The following is a 17800-nucleotide window of genomic DNA, read 5'->3' as shown; positions in this document are numbered from 1 at the left end:
CGTGGAAACAAGACAAACTCTACATCGGCATTGGAATCGTTATTTACTTGAACCAGAAGTGCTCATATACAAGCAAAGCTTACGAAAAGCGTGTGAAGTATATATATATATATATATATATATATATATATATATATATATATATATATATATATATATCGCGTTCGTATCTGAACATCAAGCAAATGAAAATGTCACCAGATTAAATCAGACGTTAATTTGAATCCGTCGCTAACAGCATACAGGTATGTAGTCGCAGTTAATGATACTTGAGTAATCACCGCTGTATTGCTGTTGACTAGTCAGAGACCTACACACTACCCACACTACCACACTGATCAACAGTAATTATTGCACTGCTGTAGAAACTAATTTTACTATGACCTGCACTGTGATATCACATCAAATATATCGTATGTTTATTTCATTGGATTTTGCAGCATGTATTTAATTTTTTAGGCCAAAACGTTTTTCTTGCCTCCGAATTTTGTCCTTATCCGTAGTGTCAGTCCAAGTTCAACAACTATCCCAATAATGTTTCTACCGTTCCAGAAAACTTTTCACTTTATATCAGTAAATTGTTACGTGTACTCTTTTCCATACTAAGCAAATTAGAGTATGCCACACCGCCTGCCGTAACAGGCTTTGCTGAGGTTGACAGATAGACATAGAGACAATCTTACAAAAAATATGTTTTTACGAAAATAACGCATCATAATACTCAATGTAGAAATTAAGTTTCATGCAAAATTTAAAGTTTACATATGAAATTTTTCTCGGCATACCTTGCCACACGATACATTATGATTTTCATTCAGTAGATTTGGTTGAATATCAGTGTTTAAATGGTTTCAAAACAGTTTCAATTTACCCACCAGATAGTTAGGCTACATATATTAATATGGCATATGTTTGAACCTCTTATGGGTGTATTGAGTTTGATTCAAATTTTGTTTATTGAGACATTTTTAAGATGCCGTCATGTTTATATATAATACCAATGTATCAATGTATGTATTCGCTAACTCTCAGTCAAATCCTATGAACCAATATGCATCATCATCATCGTCGAACTCGAATATATAAATGAAGCTTCTTCTACAATTTCATCAGTACGTTTTGGTGCGGACAGACAGACAAAAGTGAGGTTTTCTGCCCTACGAGTGATAGGCTTCGCTAAAGTTTAACCAATTATAAAACAATATGGCATGTAATTGGTCAACACTGTATCTGCAAAACTGAGATATAAGAATCATCCATAATAGTTCATTGACACAAATAAATGTTTGTAATGTATGCTTGATTTCAAATGTATAACGTTAGACGATAAACATGCTGTGAATAAACATGACGACAGAGTGATAAGGAAGCATGTTCTAATGAAATCTGTAAAATTGCCTAATCAATTATCGAATAGAAGGCACTGGAATAGTAATGCACTGACTCATGTATGTTCTGACTTCATTCCGCGCATTCCTAACTGTTTACTATCTCACAGAACAAAATCGCATAGAAGGTGTTGACTACATGTTAAATAGCTAGGTAAGCATTGTACAGTAGTTTAAATATTTTAGTTTTCCGTGAATCCTTAACACTTTCAGGCCTAGGCCTAAAGAGTAAAATTTTATCTATAGCAGTAGTTTGGGGGTTTGAGCCTACATAGTAGCAGTGGACGCAGATATTTCATCGTGGGCAGCACTGCAGTTGTTGAAAAACTTGGTATATTTTCACTTTTTATATGAGTTGTCATCGTTTTTATATATATTAATACCTTGTTTGGGGTACAGTTTTCAACATTTAAATTTATTTATGTACGAATGAATATCGAATTCTGAGTCTTAGTGTATCCAATTGACATTATATATATTTGTAGGATTTGTTACATCGAGAATAAAACATAAAACAATTAAAAAGAAATAATTAACAAAATCACCGTAGCTTCGGAGTAAGGCTGCAGGAATTCCAACACCTGGTGCCCTGTGCCCAATGCACTCTATAATTTCTAAGGCTATGTACAGCCATTGGCCTGCAGTTTTTTATGTATTCCATAAAAATATTTACGAATTTCCTTTTTTAGTAAACACTTTTTACTTTTACTAAGTATCATTAATCAATAGGCATTTGTTAAAGAATTACTTTGGTAAGGTTTTTAGGTTCAACAGTCCAACGCAGTTTCATTGCACGTCTATGTCTTACCTGTGTTTACAATTTCAAATTAATATGTTAGTGTACTAATCCGTCACGAAAATGCCAGTAACATTAATTTTAGACTGGCGTTGTTATATAATAAAATATCAATCAGGTTTGCCAACCTTTTGAATAGTGTGATTAAAATCCCCTTCAAACAACCATACAAAAACGGGTTTTTATGAATTATTTGACGAAAGTCACAAGAAATGTATAACATAAATGGTATTTTTGAAATATTAAAAAAAGTTATTTTCATTAAGTAAAAAAGGTCGTTTAATATAAAACAAATCACTACACCTCATGCTTGCTAATCTCGAAAAAAATGTTCATAACATTTCAAAGCTAGAAAAAATGTAATGCAGATTTCATGTTAAAAACGTTTTATTATAGGTACAAATACCAGAGCTGTGACAGTTTGAAAATGTTGACATAAGACCTTTTTTTGAGCGCAGAGAGGGACAGATACAACAAATAATTAACTTTACATGACACACAACTTAATCCATTTAATCTTTGCTGTATCTCTTATAGTTTCCAAAGACCTCCAGTGTGCATAACATTTGGATCAAACTCAATATCATTGTCCTTTCTATATTATTTATTAGTGTGAATAATTCATAGCTAGTTTTCTTTAGGACATAAATGTTTTACCATTAAAATAACTCACTTTATTAAAGTGTATTGCTCTTTATTTACTAAACAATATAATTATTCAGATGGCCGGGGCAACATTTCGCTATCCCGAGTAATATATTATTAGTACATGTTTACTGTGATCGTTACCAATTCTGATATTGCTGTACATATTAGTACAAACCGACTACCTAATCAACAATAATGATTTTCATCAAATTCTACCTTAGTCATAAGAGCATGTTGCTAGGGTGGCCATTACGTTTTTAATAGCTTTTAACTTCATTGGATAAGCATTCTGATATTGCTGTGAAAATTAGTACTATATAAGTACTAAATCTTAGCATAATTGTTTTCAGAAAAACCCACAATGACATGGAATTCCAACATGGCTAAGGCTATTCCGTTTTTGTAAATAATTTGTTACTTTGTGGTATACATTTTTTTTCTTTTTTTAATACAATTCCGCCCTGACATGAAGTCCAACAAGGCCGAGTGGGCGTCATTAGCCCAACCATTACGATTTATTAATAACATTTTACTGTTTTGGGTACAGATTATTAAACTTCTGTGCAAATTAGTACTAAATTAGTACTAAATCATTGCACAATTGTTTTAATGGAATTCCGACAAAGCCAAGCGTGCATGACGCTGGCCCGGCCACTAACTTTATGTTAATAACTTCTTACAATGTTGGGTAACAATTTGATACTGCTGTTCAAATTAGAAAAAATTGAGTAATAAATCGTGGTATAATTGTTTTCGCGAAATTACAACATGGCCGGGCAGCGATATGTACAATCACAGTTAATGGTACGGTATGCCGTTCCTGGATATCCAGTAATTGTGCAGGTGTAAGTGAGAACGTCGATTTTTGCTGTATTCCATTGTTGTAGCGTGTACTGTTATCTATAAACCAGGAAAACTGGTTAACATGATATAAATCGTTGTTATTGAAACAATAACATTTGTTTATAATACCCTGAAAAAGGAATTGGATAAAATGCTATCTACTACTACTGTACACATTATATAAGATCTTGATATATTACTGTTAGATGAGTATTTATTGTACATTGAGTTCAGTTCTATTTTGTAATTCAAATATATACTTATCATTAAAATTCGAAGTTCCAGGGTCGGGTTCTTGTATGGTACTAAGGGATTACAGTGGTGTATGAGCTTTGTTTCCTTATGTCGTCATAGCGTCTCCCGGAGGTCGTGTACTAAAGCCAATTACTTACAGAATATGTTTCCAGCCCCAGGCGCTCACAGAGGACAATGAGTATATGATCTACCCATCTCTTCACATTTTGCAATACCTCAACTAATACCTCAGGGCTGAATTTGTTAATCCTTGGTTTTAGCTGACATTGTTGAACAAGAAAAGAATGAGGTTACGTAACTGCGTGGAGTAATTATTTTTCTTGTTTATTTCAGGATATAAAAGTAGCAATTGCAAAAGTCACAACATGGTTTCAGAGTACGATAAGAATGATTTATGTAAAACGTCGTAAAATATGTTCTATATCCCTATTATGATGGTCGTACCTACCTTTTCCTATTCGTAAACTAGTTGTGGAAAAATCAGTGATAGTTGTAAAGTATGTCCATTAACTGCAATACAGTTTCATTCGGAATGATTTAAGTTATTTTATTTAGGATACCAGAAAGTCATTATGTATTGATAATTAATTATGGTTGCTGTAGATTAGTGAAGCTGCTTAGTAGGTAAAATTAGAATCTTCCTACCAATTTACAATAGGATCCACTAAATTCTTTTATCTCCTCCCAAACATAACAATTCACTTAGAATTTTTCAAACATGTTTTGGGGTTGTGGTGAACACTTATGCATAGACTTAGTATAGCCAACCCTTATGATTTACAACTATATAAGAACTTTTGCCCCTCGTTAAAAGAGAAAATAAATTTTCCAATTTCAAGAAATTAAAAAAAATACTTTACATTTGGTTCAATTGTACTCTTTACTGTTATTAGATCCTCGTCATAGATGATCACTCCATGTATAAGGTAATTCTTTATGACGAATTGGTAATGCATCTATAGTAAAAATTCCAAATGTGTACGTGATTTTATAACCTATGTTTTGTTATCTATGTGTAACAGGAGTCTGTTTGTTATTTAATGTCAAACAATTTAATACACTTGTAATCATAGTTGATATTTGATACTTTTATTTATGAATGACGAGTTACTCTGAAAAACTGAGAAAAATTATATCTCCTTACAAACAATGCATATTTTTTTAATTTGAAATGTTGTTCTACAAAATTATTTATTTAAAATATAAGCACGTGTTAATTAATTGGTTACTAAAACGTTTTAGTATTCTCTTCCGTGATTATATTTAATATTTTTCTGTATTTGATTATGACAACATTACACAAAACGCTTCTTTTTTTATTATAATCAGAAGATCATGTTAAAATGTAAAAACAGAAACATATTTTCTTTATTCAAAAACATTTGTGTGTGTTTATTTATGAGTGTATTTTGTTATTATATGGAATATTTTAATGTTCTATGTTAATTAAATTGTATATTAGTTGTTGTTCCAATTTCTTCATTCACAATACAGCGTACATTGGTCATGAAACATGAGTGTAAATACAGACATACCTTGAATCCTCGTGTCGCCATTAGCCGCCGCGGCACACGGAGGCACAGTTTCCCCGGACATCTTCCTGGACCACACTAGAACAGACAACAGCGAGTCACTGCCAGTGTGCTGACCTCGTATCTCAGCGCGACCGCTAGCTAATTGTCACTATTCCAGGCAAACACGATAGCATTGTCGCTGATAACATTATCTCGTGGTTATCTAAAACCTCATGCGCGAGTTGTAACTCATAGGATCGGTTCTCTTAAAAGTCAGTCTTGTAATCTTGGCACCTCAAGGACTTCCTCAGAACGACGTCAATTAACGAATTGGCACCTTGGTCTCATCTTACTCAGGGATTTCCACATGCTACAGCGGAGGTCTGGTCTACTACGTGTTCAATTATCACTTCTCATCCTTGATTTTATACACAAGTACATCGTTTTCTAAGTTACTTACGTATGCACTTAAATAGATTATTTAATTGTGTGAAATTGAAACATGACTTTTCCATATAATATTACTAGCTGTTTCCCGCGGCTTCGCACTCGTCTCTTAAGCTTTGCCCGTATTTTTTTTTTGCCTTCAAATAGTGTTTGGATATTTTAATATACGTAACTACTGTGTTGTAATTGCAGTTTATAATGTGCAGGCGCTTTGATAACTTTTATATCTTGCAGTACAGCCTGGTGGTTAGTTACATCAATGGGCATTGCGTATAAACCTTCTACATAGAAAAATACAAATTTTCATAGTGATCGGTCCAATAGTTTCTGAGTCTATAAAGGACAAACACACAAACATTCATTTTTATATATTATGATGATTGCAGAAACAGTTTAAACAAAATTTGTCGTTTCTCTTAAGCTTACTCTATGCTTTAAAACTATAAGTGTAAAGAAATTTATATATAAATATATTTTTTGTCGCATTATATATGTTTACAAAGAACAGCTGATTAAAAATTTGAAAAGACTCTTTCACTTAATAACATATGTTTGCTGCAATGCATTTCTTACGGGTATTTCTGTAACCAGTGGGGCGGAATCCTGAATCGGGACAGGGATAAAAAGTATCCTATAACCTTCTACAGATCAAGACGAACAAGTTAAAAAAAAAATTAGGCGAATCCGTCCAGCCGTTTGTGAGTGATGCTGTTACACACGAACAGTTTCATTTTATATATATATAGATTAATGATTATAAACTACCATACTAGTGCTGCAGGTTTGGATAAAATTCACCTTTTATTCATATTTTTGCATTATAGATCACTTCCTACTTAAACTGTGTTATTAATATTGTATTAATTTCATATTCATATATTCATTAGTAATTATCTTCGCTAGATATATGTGCGTATGTACTTTATATACTTCGTAATACATAAAACTATAGTCATGAGTAATACCACCCTTAGTGTAAATGTTATTGCTGCATATGCTATGTAAATAAAGTATGGTAATTAAATTGTGTGCACTTAGTTAATGAATTCATCAATCATCGTTGTAATAAGCACTTTCAATCCAATAGCCTTTCAGTTTCATGTTTTTGTGACTGTTGTGTTTTAAATTTCTTGCAATTTTGTGGTTTTGTTGTAGCAATGCCTGACTGTAACAATAAAACTTGTTCACATTGTACTGTGTAATAACTTGGGTATTCATTAATTTCTGGGTTCGTCAGAAGGTAGGCTACCATGAGTAAAGTTACATGTTTCACCGAACGAGGAATGGTACAGATGAGAGGTTTCCAAACATTGCAGGTACAAACTTTCCAAACTTCCTTGCAATATGGATTACTTTCACGGAAGCTTTTAAAATGAATCAATATCACATTTATTATAAATATACTACAATAAATGTTATATTACAGACCATAACATATAGATTATATTGTTATTATATTATACATCTTTAATTTTGTCTAAATATCTTTAACGTCATTTATTCATAAAGATATTTTAGACCAATAATATATTATGGAGTTGAAGAGGTAAACTTGGAGAGAAAATTAAAATCAAAATACAAAGATGTTTCAGGTACAGAAATAACTAATAAAGTTGATGTTGATATAACATCGAATTAAAAACACATTGTATTAAACTTTCTATCAGTTCGTGGTATCTAGATGTAGTTTGTAATAACATAGAGTAATCATAATATCTCGCAATTGTAATGGAAATTTCAGACAGTCCCACTCACAGAGCAACTAGCAAATTACATACACTCCACATTCAATTGTATACCTATAAAGTAATCATAATATCTCGCAATTGTAATGGAAATTTCAGACAGTCCCACTCACAGAGCAACTAGCAAATTACATACACTCCACATTCAATTGCATACCTATAAAGTAATCATAATATCTCGCAATTGTAATGGAAATTTCAGACAGTCCCACTCACAGAGCAACTAGCAAATTACATACACTCCACATTCAATTGCATACCTATAAAGTAATCATAATATCTCGCAATTGTAATGGAAATTTCAGACAGCCCCACTTACAGAGCAACTAGCAAATTACATACACTCCACATTCAATTGCATACCTATAAAGTAATCATAATATCTCGCAATTGTAATGGAAATTTCAGACAGTCCCACTCACAGAGCAACTAGCAAATTACATACACTCCACATTCAATTGCATACCTATAAAGTAATCATAATATCTCGCAATTGTAATGGAAATTTCAGACAGTCCCACTCACAGAGCAACTAGCAAATTACATACACTCCACATTCAATTGCATACCTATAAAGTAATCATAATATCTCGCAATTGTAATGGAAATTTCAGACAGTCCCACTCACAGAGCAACTAGCAAATTACATACACTCCACATTCAATTGCATACCTATAAAGTAATCATAATATCTCGCAATTGTAATGGAAATTTCAGACAGTCCCACTCACAGAGCAACTAGCAAATTACATACACTCCACATTCAATTGCATACCTATAAAGTAATCATGCTCGCTCATGCGTTGACGAATTCGTTGCAAAAGTTAACGTTGAAATTATTATAAACATTACTAAATATTTTGTATTTTGTGCATTTTTTTATAAATGTACTGGTTTTGTTGTCATTTGACTTTAAAAGTTTTCCACAGTTGCCATTTTGTTTTTATTAAAGCAAATTATACCATTATTTTCTTTCTCATATATATTACTACCTATGTGCGAAGTTTGATACCTGAAGCTCTACTAGTTCTATAGATATTAATTTTAGTATACAAAATACAAAACGGCTAAATGAGATGTTTCTCGAGCTATGTTTATATGACATTTTTTGTTTGAAATTATGTAGGTGGTACTATTACCCACAGAAGTTTGTGACACCCTTTTTAGAAAAACTCTGTATCCTAAATCTAGTAGTTTACCTGTCACAGTTGGTGTTTCCCAACGTTTTATACTTGGGCCTCTTTTATTTATCGTGTATGTAAATGACCTCAACAAATTAATCAAGAGTCACTTATTTCAATAGTGTGACTGTAAGAGGGTCACTATCCAAGCGGAATCATCTAACATCCTCGCAAATGAACTATTTTTAACTTTAACTAATCTTTAAAAAGTCTCAGTACATAGTTTTCTTGAAACGTAATATTTTTTCCACTGAACACCCTAATTGTTCCAAAATAAATAGAGGGGGATAGGCTATCATGGTTGATAATATTCCTTTCTAGGAACCCACATCTTCATGTTTTTGGGGACTTTACTTGGATTCCAATTTTGATTGGTCGAAACACATTAATTTTGTTTATCAATGACTAAGTACCTGTGTACACTCATTGACATTTATTCACACTTTTTTGGGAAAAAATACTTGAACCTGATTTATTTTTTTATATAAGGGCTGATCTTTTGGGAGCCTTAGTTAACTCATTTGGAAAACCTTTTAGACAACAAAAATGCTGCTCTGGTCTTGATAGCCGTACAGTTATCAGGAAGTGTTCAATAAAGAAAAATGTTTGACTTTACCTTCACCACTTATGTTACATATCTCCAATTTCAATAACTTGCAGTCTTTCTCTACATATAATCGCCTATATTCTACTAGAAACAGGGATACACTCATTATTACGCATCGCCGAGGCAACGCCTTTTAAAAGCCCATGTAATTTGTTGGATCAATAATATTCAATACTTTGCCGTATGGTTTGAAAAGCTCTTCAAATGAGGCATCTTTTGAAAAAGATTTAAAGCAATACTTGATAAAACATTCATCGATATGTTGAACGGAACTCCTAAGTCGGGGCCGTTAAATTATGTGTAACTTAGGACTCATTTGTATTTTATTGATATTGTTTCAACATTTTTATTTCTTTTTAACATATATAGTACTATATATTCATACTTTCGATATCTATAAACTATTGAATTGATTGATTTGACTTGATTCTCTACATGTACATTTCTTTGAGCAATAAAATTTAAAAAGAACATGAGCTACATATTTACTGATGCTTTTTGGCTTTTACTTTATAAAAATATAACTGACATTTCTACAAACTTTCTATATTGCCTAATATAGACATAAGTATGCAACGCTCAAGTTTGATTACTTTTACGCTTTTTTATATGTAGTTCTAGGTATATATTTATTAGATGCTTTCTTTCTTATAATTTAAAGTTTAGTTTTTGTGCAGATTGTAAACTGTTTTCCCCAAGTACAGGCTGGTATTTGCATTATTCCGGCAAATAAACTGACAAATATGTGGATATTCAATTCCTAGGAATAATTTTGCATTTGTTTTTTGTTGTTAAGTGTTGAGATTTCTATGATGGAAATAAATTTAAAAAGCCAATATTGGCTAAAAACATAATTATACAACATTTCGTTATTTCAGACTATATTCAGAATAGACCAAATCTAAAAATCACTTCTATGCGTATGGATCATACCATCAAATTTTAATATCTAACAAGACTCAATGACAATTTAAAAATGATTTAACTTAGATTTTATGAGGAAATCTCCAGATTGTCACCAGTAAATCCATATTTATATTATAAAGAACAATTTTATCCAATAAGATTTTAGTTGTACAAGAATACTTACTTGTAACGTTCCTACGTCGTCAGCTTATTATTGAATGCTTAATTTTAAATGACCCACGATGTTGCTTACAGTGACACACGTCATTAATAAGTCATAAAACAGTTGTCTTTAAAAATAACGATCATACCTGTCATTTTTCGGTGACTTGATGCCTGCACCAATTTTAACCGAAGTGACGCAACGCCAGAGGTGACAAGACTATTTAGGAGGTGTTAAGCAGACGGTTTATGCAAATTCACTTCTGTGTAATCGCAAAGTAAACATACAAACATACCAGTTGCCAAACAGCGAGATAAAACATGGCTTCAAACTTTGGCAATGTCGCCTCCTAGGCCGCACCGCGGAATATTGTTTCATTGTTTATATTTGTAGGTCTTTAACCTAGGGAATATTTTTTTAATAAATTCAAAATAAATGACACTTTCATTTGTTAGAAAGTACAATTTCAGAAAGGTAATTTTGGAGATGCTGATCGGATTTATGTTTTAATAAGTTCATCTTTGAAATATTTACGTGTAATGTATACTGGCCCGATTAGATCAAAACCTCGTGGTTATTATCACGTTTTTCTTATCCTAATTAATTAATTAAGTCTGGTTCGACGTTATTAACAATTTACTTATTTTTTATATAATAAAAAATAAGTATTCATTGATATACGTATTAAAAACTTTCAATAATTTAATTTAAATAAATGAATTAACAAATTTTCAATAGTTTAATTGGTTTGCTGTAATTAGAAAAAGAGAATTAACATAATCAGTAGCCTTCATTGTTTTAAATAATCTCGATGAGTTGACCTAAGTCTATTATAGTCTAACCAAATGTTTAAGTTTATATATATTTTTCATTTTAGTAGTTTGTAGTATCCTATTACATAAAACAGTTTTTCGTTCACTTTAATTTCAACAGCGAAACCCCAAAATCCATGTATTTGGGGTTATTTTACCTTATTAGGCTATTATTCTTTATTCTAGGTATAATAATCCAGCAGTTAAATTTAATCACGTTATTATACCTTATACTTTTGGTCATAATGTGGTCAATCCTAATTCGCAACTCTTAAAATCTGTTTAAGAGATGTGTAATAAGTTTTCTTCGATTTAAATTAACCTTGTGGCTATGACGTAGTTGACTCCAGACCCTGACAGGCACAGAGTCCAAATATAAATATCGGGAAACAGTTAAAGGAGGCAAACTCCACCCCTCCCCGACCAAGTACAGATACTAGTACATGTCACTGACTCTACTACAGCTACGTCGAGTTGGAAAATCACCTAATTCACTGGTTTTATTTTAAATATACTATGTTAAGATTATAAAGGTATTATATTTCTTATATAATATGAAATAGTAACATGTATATATTTTATATTTTAAAAATAAGACAGGCTGGAAAATATATACCGCCAATACTACTCGAAAATACTACTGACTTTATATGCTGTAAAGATTTAATACTCCAACTAATACATAACCGAGTCATAAGTCATTGTTTAAAAATACGATATTCGTTACAAGGTTACAAAAAGTATGTCTTCACAATTTCATTCCGAATCTGAAAAAAACTCTATCCTACGTTTATATTTTGTTATTAGATCGTCAATTTTCGTTTTTTTTTTCATTTAAGTTTAAGCCTACACATCTTAAAGATTACCAGAGAATTGTAAGATCACAGAAATCGTGATTTATTCATAACCAAATATTTTGCGTAATTTGTGATAGTATATTAAACGAATGTTGAGTTTGGCTCCATTTCACTTTCTGTTCTGTTCTTTCTGTTCTTTCTGTTCCGTCAGAGCAGCGTCTGATATCTGACAAAGACTTGACTCCTGGAATCTGGGAGTCCACGTCCGCCAGAAAGGATCCAAAGATTTGACTACGAAATGTGCAACACGAACTCATGGCATCGTTTCTATATCAGAGACATAGACTACAAAAGAGCTCATTGTGATCTATAGAAAAGGGTTTCTCATTACCTCATCAGATTTGCAATTGCTGCCACGTGTAGAAAAGACTATTGTGTGCTATTATAAAAGAACCAATGGCTTGAGTATTGCGAAATAAATATAAGGACTGTGAGTTAGCTGAATAATAAGGTTGCACCAAAATTTTTTATTTGTTATACAACTCATGACAATTTTGCTGAACAAATCCCTTGATTTAATATAACATTTAAAAATACGATTTTATCGAGAATGCTTTAAATAAATCAACTGAATATCGAGAGAGTAGTGGAAGTCCTCTGAGATCGTTGCGAATAAAGTTCTTCTTCACTTGATCAAGTTTTGTTGAAGGAAGGATTGAAATAACAAACTTGGACCACGTTACTGTGATGATTGCGGGAAATCTACATTTCAAAACTGATTTTATATTATTTTATTAGGGCTCGGGAACTCTTGGCTATTACGATGGCGAGGTATCCCTCAAGTTACTTATGGTCATTAGAAAATTGTTGTCTGTGCACCTCAACATCTCATACCAAAAATCCTATAAATACTTTGCTTTAGTTTATTACTGAAGGTGAATTCACTGAATGGAGCAAATAACTTCGGATAATATTTGTTACAAATTTAATATTTAATATTTTACAAAAATGCGAGTATATAAATTCCAATCTTCTAAATGATGTTCTGTTTTCGTAACATATAGAACATCATAAGGATGGTAAGTGTCTGAAGTTGTTGTCCCCCCAAAATATGTAGCGGTATATCACATAAAATGTGGCGTAACAGGGTTCGCTGAGGTTGAATGCAAAATATTGCTTATTACATTAGGTTTTATGTGTAACTGTGTCATTCTTTAAAATTTCAGATGATTGTACTCTGTTTATAAATTTATTTATTCTGCTATGCTATCGTTGCTGTCGTGATTTTTAGTACCCATAAGACCAATGTATAAAATATTCGCTAACGTTCAGCCAAATCTCGTGTAATGACATGCAGAATTATTAAACCCGATGTTTGCTAATGAAGCTTCATTTCATGTCTATAGGTCCAATTCGTTCTCGATGTATCGTGCGGACAGTCCCTTCTCTGACACTTAGCAAATAATTAATTATACTATTTTCTAGAAGAATTATTTTTTCAGGGGAGCCTTAGATTCTATGCAGGATAACAATAACGAAATATCTAATTTGACGGTAAGCTATTACTAAGGTCAGTCAAGTTTGTGGTGAGAAATCAGACACTCTACTGAGCAATTTACATACCAAATGAGTAAAGCTATTAATTATTGAACGCTGGATACTGTACTGTTACTTACAAGTGTTTTACAGCTCAAAACAGTAGTCCTATACTGTATTATATTGTAACGAAATAAAGTAGCCTATAATGTTCTCAAAATTTTCAGTTAAGCAAAATCCACGCTCACTTGAAGAAAATGCTTAATGGAAGAACTATCTTAAAAAGTCCAAAAATTTAAAAACTTGGATTCTGCGAAATTATATAGTCTACAATTACTACTCTTCTGTAAAAAAATTTTAATTTCTTCATTTTTGCTTTTAGCGTTTTATGATTATTGTAGATGAGTTGAAATAACTTCTGAGTAGCGTTTATTTAATTAAAAGTTTCACATTGTTAAAATAATTGTGTGAAAACGCAGTTCTGGTCATAGCTTATACATGTATAGGTTGGACTTCACAGTCACAGTATACGTAAATATTTTATTTTCGACTGTGAACAATTTCTTGTAACCACAAAGCCCTTTAACCCATCTGTTGACTTTTACAACTTTCGAACCAACATTTACTTAGGACTCATGTTTACAGTACCCACTATCCATAATACGAACTAGATATTTTCAGCTCGCCTTAAGTAGTGAACAGTTTCGAACTTGATGATCGGAGCTCCAAGGCAAGAAGCCAACATCCTGACTCCGAGATCGGCGCTTGCGGGATCGTTAACCCATGACTATTGATAGAGCACTACAACACAGATTTGTTTTAGTAACCAAACTCGTGTTTTAGAACATTTCGAATACCGTTGCCTGATAGTGGTTGAATTTTGATAATTTGTAAAAATTTTTAATTTGTCAGTGAGCTTTTTTTTGTAAATGTCACATTTAGAGTATGTACTTTGATTTAAAAAATACTATTTTTTCAAGTAATCAATATTGACCCCTCATAAACTTAGAAACACTGTGACTTTACATTTAAGATGGAGCTTTAGATTGAAAACCATTTAGCGTGCTTAAAGAATTTATCTTTATATAACAAATATCATATGTCCTTGATCTTGTTATGTGTGTGAATGTTTGAATTGCTTGCCAAGTAATAGTACAATCTAGGCAGATACAAGCATTATGTGACCCCTACACTCATTTAATAATGTGTTACTCTGTTGTTAGAATGTGTTTATTTTTAAGTTTTAACAATGAACCCTAAAATCTATCAGGGTTGTATAACTGTATTATTCGGCTTCATAATCAACACTAGCTATGATAACATTAAAAGTATCTCTCGCCCAGGAAATTCTTGAGCTAAATATAAACAATAATCTTGCAACACGATTTTTTCAATTCGATTCAAAATCTGATTAGCACAACACAGACATAATTTTATCTAATTTAAGATGCAGATTGTAGATGTATGATTTGATACGTATGTTTCAAATTATACTTTCTGAAATATGTAAAAACCGTGAAGTAGGCTTGTGGACTTTTACTTAAAGACTCATCGTGTGATATCAGATTTCTACTAATGCCATGAATAGGACGTAACCTGGGCATATAACCGCCAACACTTGGCCAGAGGTTTAGGACTATTTCACTATAATTACAGTCTCCATCAACAGATAACCTGGGGCAAACGCTTGACCTGCTCTGTGGGTAATCTGTAGGCATCGTTTCAGAAATAACATTGTTAATATCAAACAGCGTAATCAAACATACATCCACATAAATTTTCTTTACTTATTATTTCCAATTATCTCAACTATAGCGTGTTCCAGAGCTTGAACACTGGATGGCTTTTTATTTAGAAAACGTATAAAATAAACACTATTTTCAAACATTGGCAGCAAATAATATTTTAAACTTATAATAACAGTTGTATAGTTATATATTTTTACTGTAAATGATTATTATAGAATACATGTTTACAGAGGGTTGTAGTGTGTAGCACGTAGTAGTGTTCCTATATCGCTGTGCCGTACTCAAGTAACGAACTGAACAACCGACATCCATTGATCAACAGTATCTAATAAACAACCGATACAGACAGTACGTGCCTTATTGTTGGGTTTATTGCCACTTCCCATAAAACCGATAGCCTTGCGATAAGCCATAAATACTACTGCGATACTGTGAATAAATCAACAAGATTAGAGCCATGTATGTAGAAGAATGTAAACCCAATTTACAAAATGATCGGTTATTTTCATTTAGTTAGTTATACAAGGATATTGTATTATTGATATTATTTTGTAACATATTTTAAACTGTAATTTAACAGTTGTGGGAAATACAATATTACCAATTCATGCACAATTCAACCGTTAATGTAACTTTCACTTTTTCCTTCTCATTAAAAATATAATTTATATATAAAATGTCAAGGTAAAGTGTTATTAAATACCAAAATCATATTAAACATTCAGAAGTAAAATAGTTTATAATTTATTACTAGACTCATTATGACTCCAATCGGATTAACAAACGGTTTTATTGGAAAAATACTATTCCATTAGGTCTAGATCGGGGAAAATAACTGGTGGTTTTCCCGTGCTGCTACTAGTTACACATACTAACACCAGTCGCGCTAGTAGGCTGTTACTTACATCAGGTAACAGTAATGTACTCAAAATCAGCTGTTTTCTTGTTTGTAAACAAGCAGTATAATGTAAAAAAACATTATTGTCATTATTTTGTGACACATTATTTTGCAATCCCAATGAAATGTCCAACACAGTTTAATTGCTACACTATAATTATCAAAGAGCTTTTTTTGTAAAACCGCGGAAATTTTAAATTAAAAACTATAGTAATACATTTTATAATAGTTTGTACTTGTTTAATATACTCCTTCTAATTGCATTATATTCATTATATTATTTTATTTTTTACAGTATGATGAAAAGTATTGCTCATAACTCGTTGAAAGTGTTTTATTTCAGTCCGTGACCGAATTTCCACATAAAACATGACGCACCACGGAAAGGACCATTTCCGATACATTTAAGAAATTCACTACTGGAACACAATTAAGTCTTTACGATTCTCAAATGTTCCAACTGTAATTTTCCAAGTAATTTGGAAACTGACACATTATTACTGTATACTGATAAGGGCTGTATAGACATCTGTACTACTAACTTTACAAGATATATTTTATAGCAGTTTAATTGTTCCTCGATGACAATTGCAACACGTAATGTACTATTGGTCTTGAATAAAAACATTGAAACAACTAAACACAGCACTTGTTTACCTGTGCGATGGTCGGCAGATGGCACAAAGATGTTCACGTGGCCTGTGGGACCGGTCACTGGACTGACGAGAGGTGGAAGGAAGTGTTGATGATGGTCAATTCAGTCACACCAGAGGCCAGCCAGCGTCGTGTCAGTGGCACCCGAGGGCATGATGTCCCTAGCACATGGCGGCCAGCTGGGTTCTGCTCCTTCCACCGCCGCCGCTTTCGATCACCTGATCAACCGCGCAACTCGTTGGCGCCAAACTCAAATAATCACTTCTATATTCCTGAGTACCTATTACATCCTTCAAAGTGATTCATAATGTAAATCATTAGCATTATCCACGATTTTATTATTATACTAATTGACAACCACAAAAAAGACTAGGAAATTATAGTTTACCAGAACCTATTTTAATCTAACAATTAATTTTGCACGTTTTTTCCTTCCTTTAAGTAGAAAGTAACTCCCAAAAATGTGCAATCTTCACATTTCATCTTGTAATAATACAAATAGATTACACATACAACTTGACTTGCTATGTGTAACAAAAACGACTTGGTATGTCATTACCCTTTAAACCCATGACCAAATAGGTATCTTTAAACTACTGTAGTTATGGAGAACAATTACTGACCTATGTTTTACACGCAGAACCGTTAAGCTAGACATATCAAAGGTGTTTTGCGTTCTCCACAGAATAAAATAGAGGTATTCAGTACATTCCAACTTGCCCAGTGACTTCTGCCTGGAACACTTTATTCCCAAAGATTTTAACTCCTTTTATGTGTCATAAAATAATGTTTAAACGAGCGTTTTATCCACAAATATGGTTTTAAAACCCTTACATTTTATTTGATATTTTACGTCTATTCA

At 32.3% G+C, this 17800-nt stretch overlaps 1 protein-coding gene across 3 annotated transcripts in view; it reads right to left on the bottom strand.

Moving 5' to 3' along the window:
* Positions 1–17125, bottom strand: part of LOC124360336 (aquaporin-like) — an 85643-nt gene extending 68518 nt beyond the window's left edge. Inside the window, exons 1-2 of one of the 3 annotated variants that reach the window (XM_046813883.1) lie at positions 16942–17125; positions 5466–5540 (exon numbers count right to left, since the gene is read on the bottom strand). In XM_046813883.1, coding sequence (XP_046669839.1) covers positions 5466–5526 — 61 coding nt within the window. In that variant the 5' untranslated portion in view covers positions 5527–5540; positions 16942–17125. Of the gene's footprint in view, positions 1–5465; positions 5541–10514; positions 10534–10641; positions 10707–16941 lie in introns of those variants that run through there. The other 2 variants (XM_046813881.1, XM_046813882.1) reach the window with 2 other exon arrangements.
* Between the last annotated feature and the right edge of the window lie 675 nt (positions 17126–17800).

The sequence above is a fragment of the Homalodisca vitripennis genome, chromosome 4, assembly GCF_021130785.1.
Source record: "Homalodisca vitripennis isolate AUS2020 chromosome 4, UT_GWSS_2.1, whole genome shotgun sequence".
NCBI lineage: Eukaryota > Metazoa > Arthropoda > Insecta > Hemiptera > Cicadellidae > Homalodisca > Homalodisca vitripennis.
This window is presented reverse-complemented; position numbering and strand designations above follow the sequence as displayed.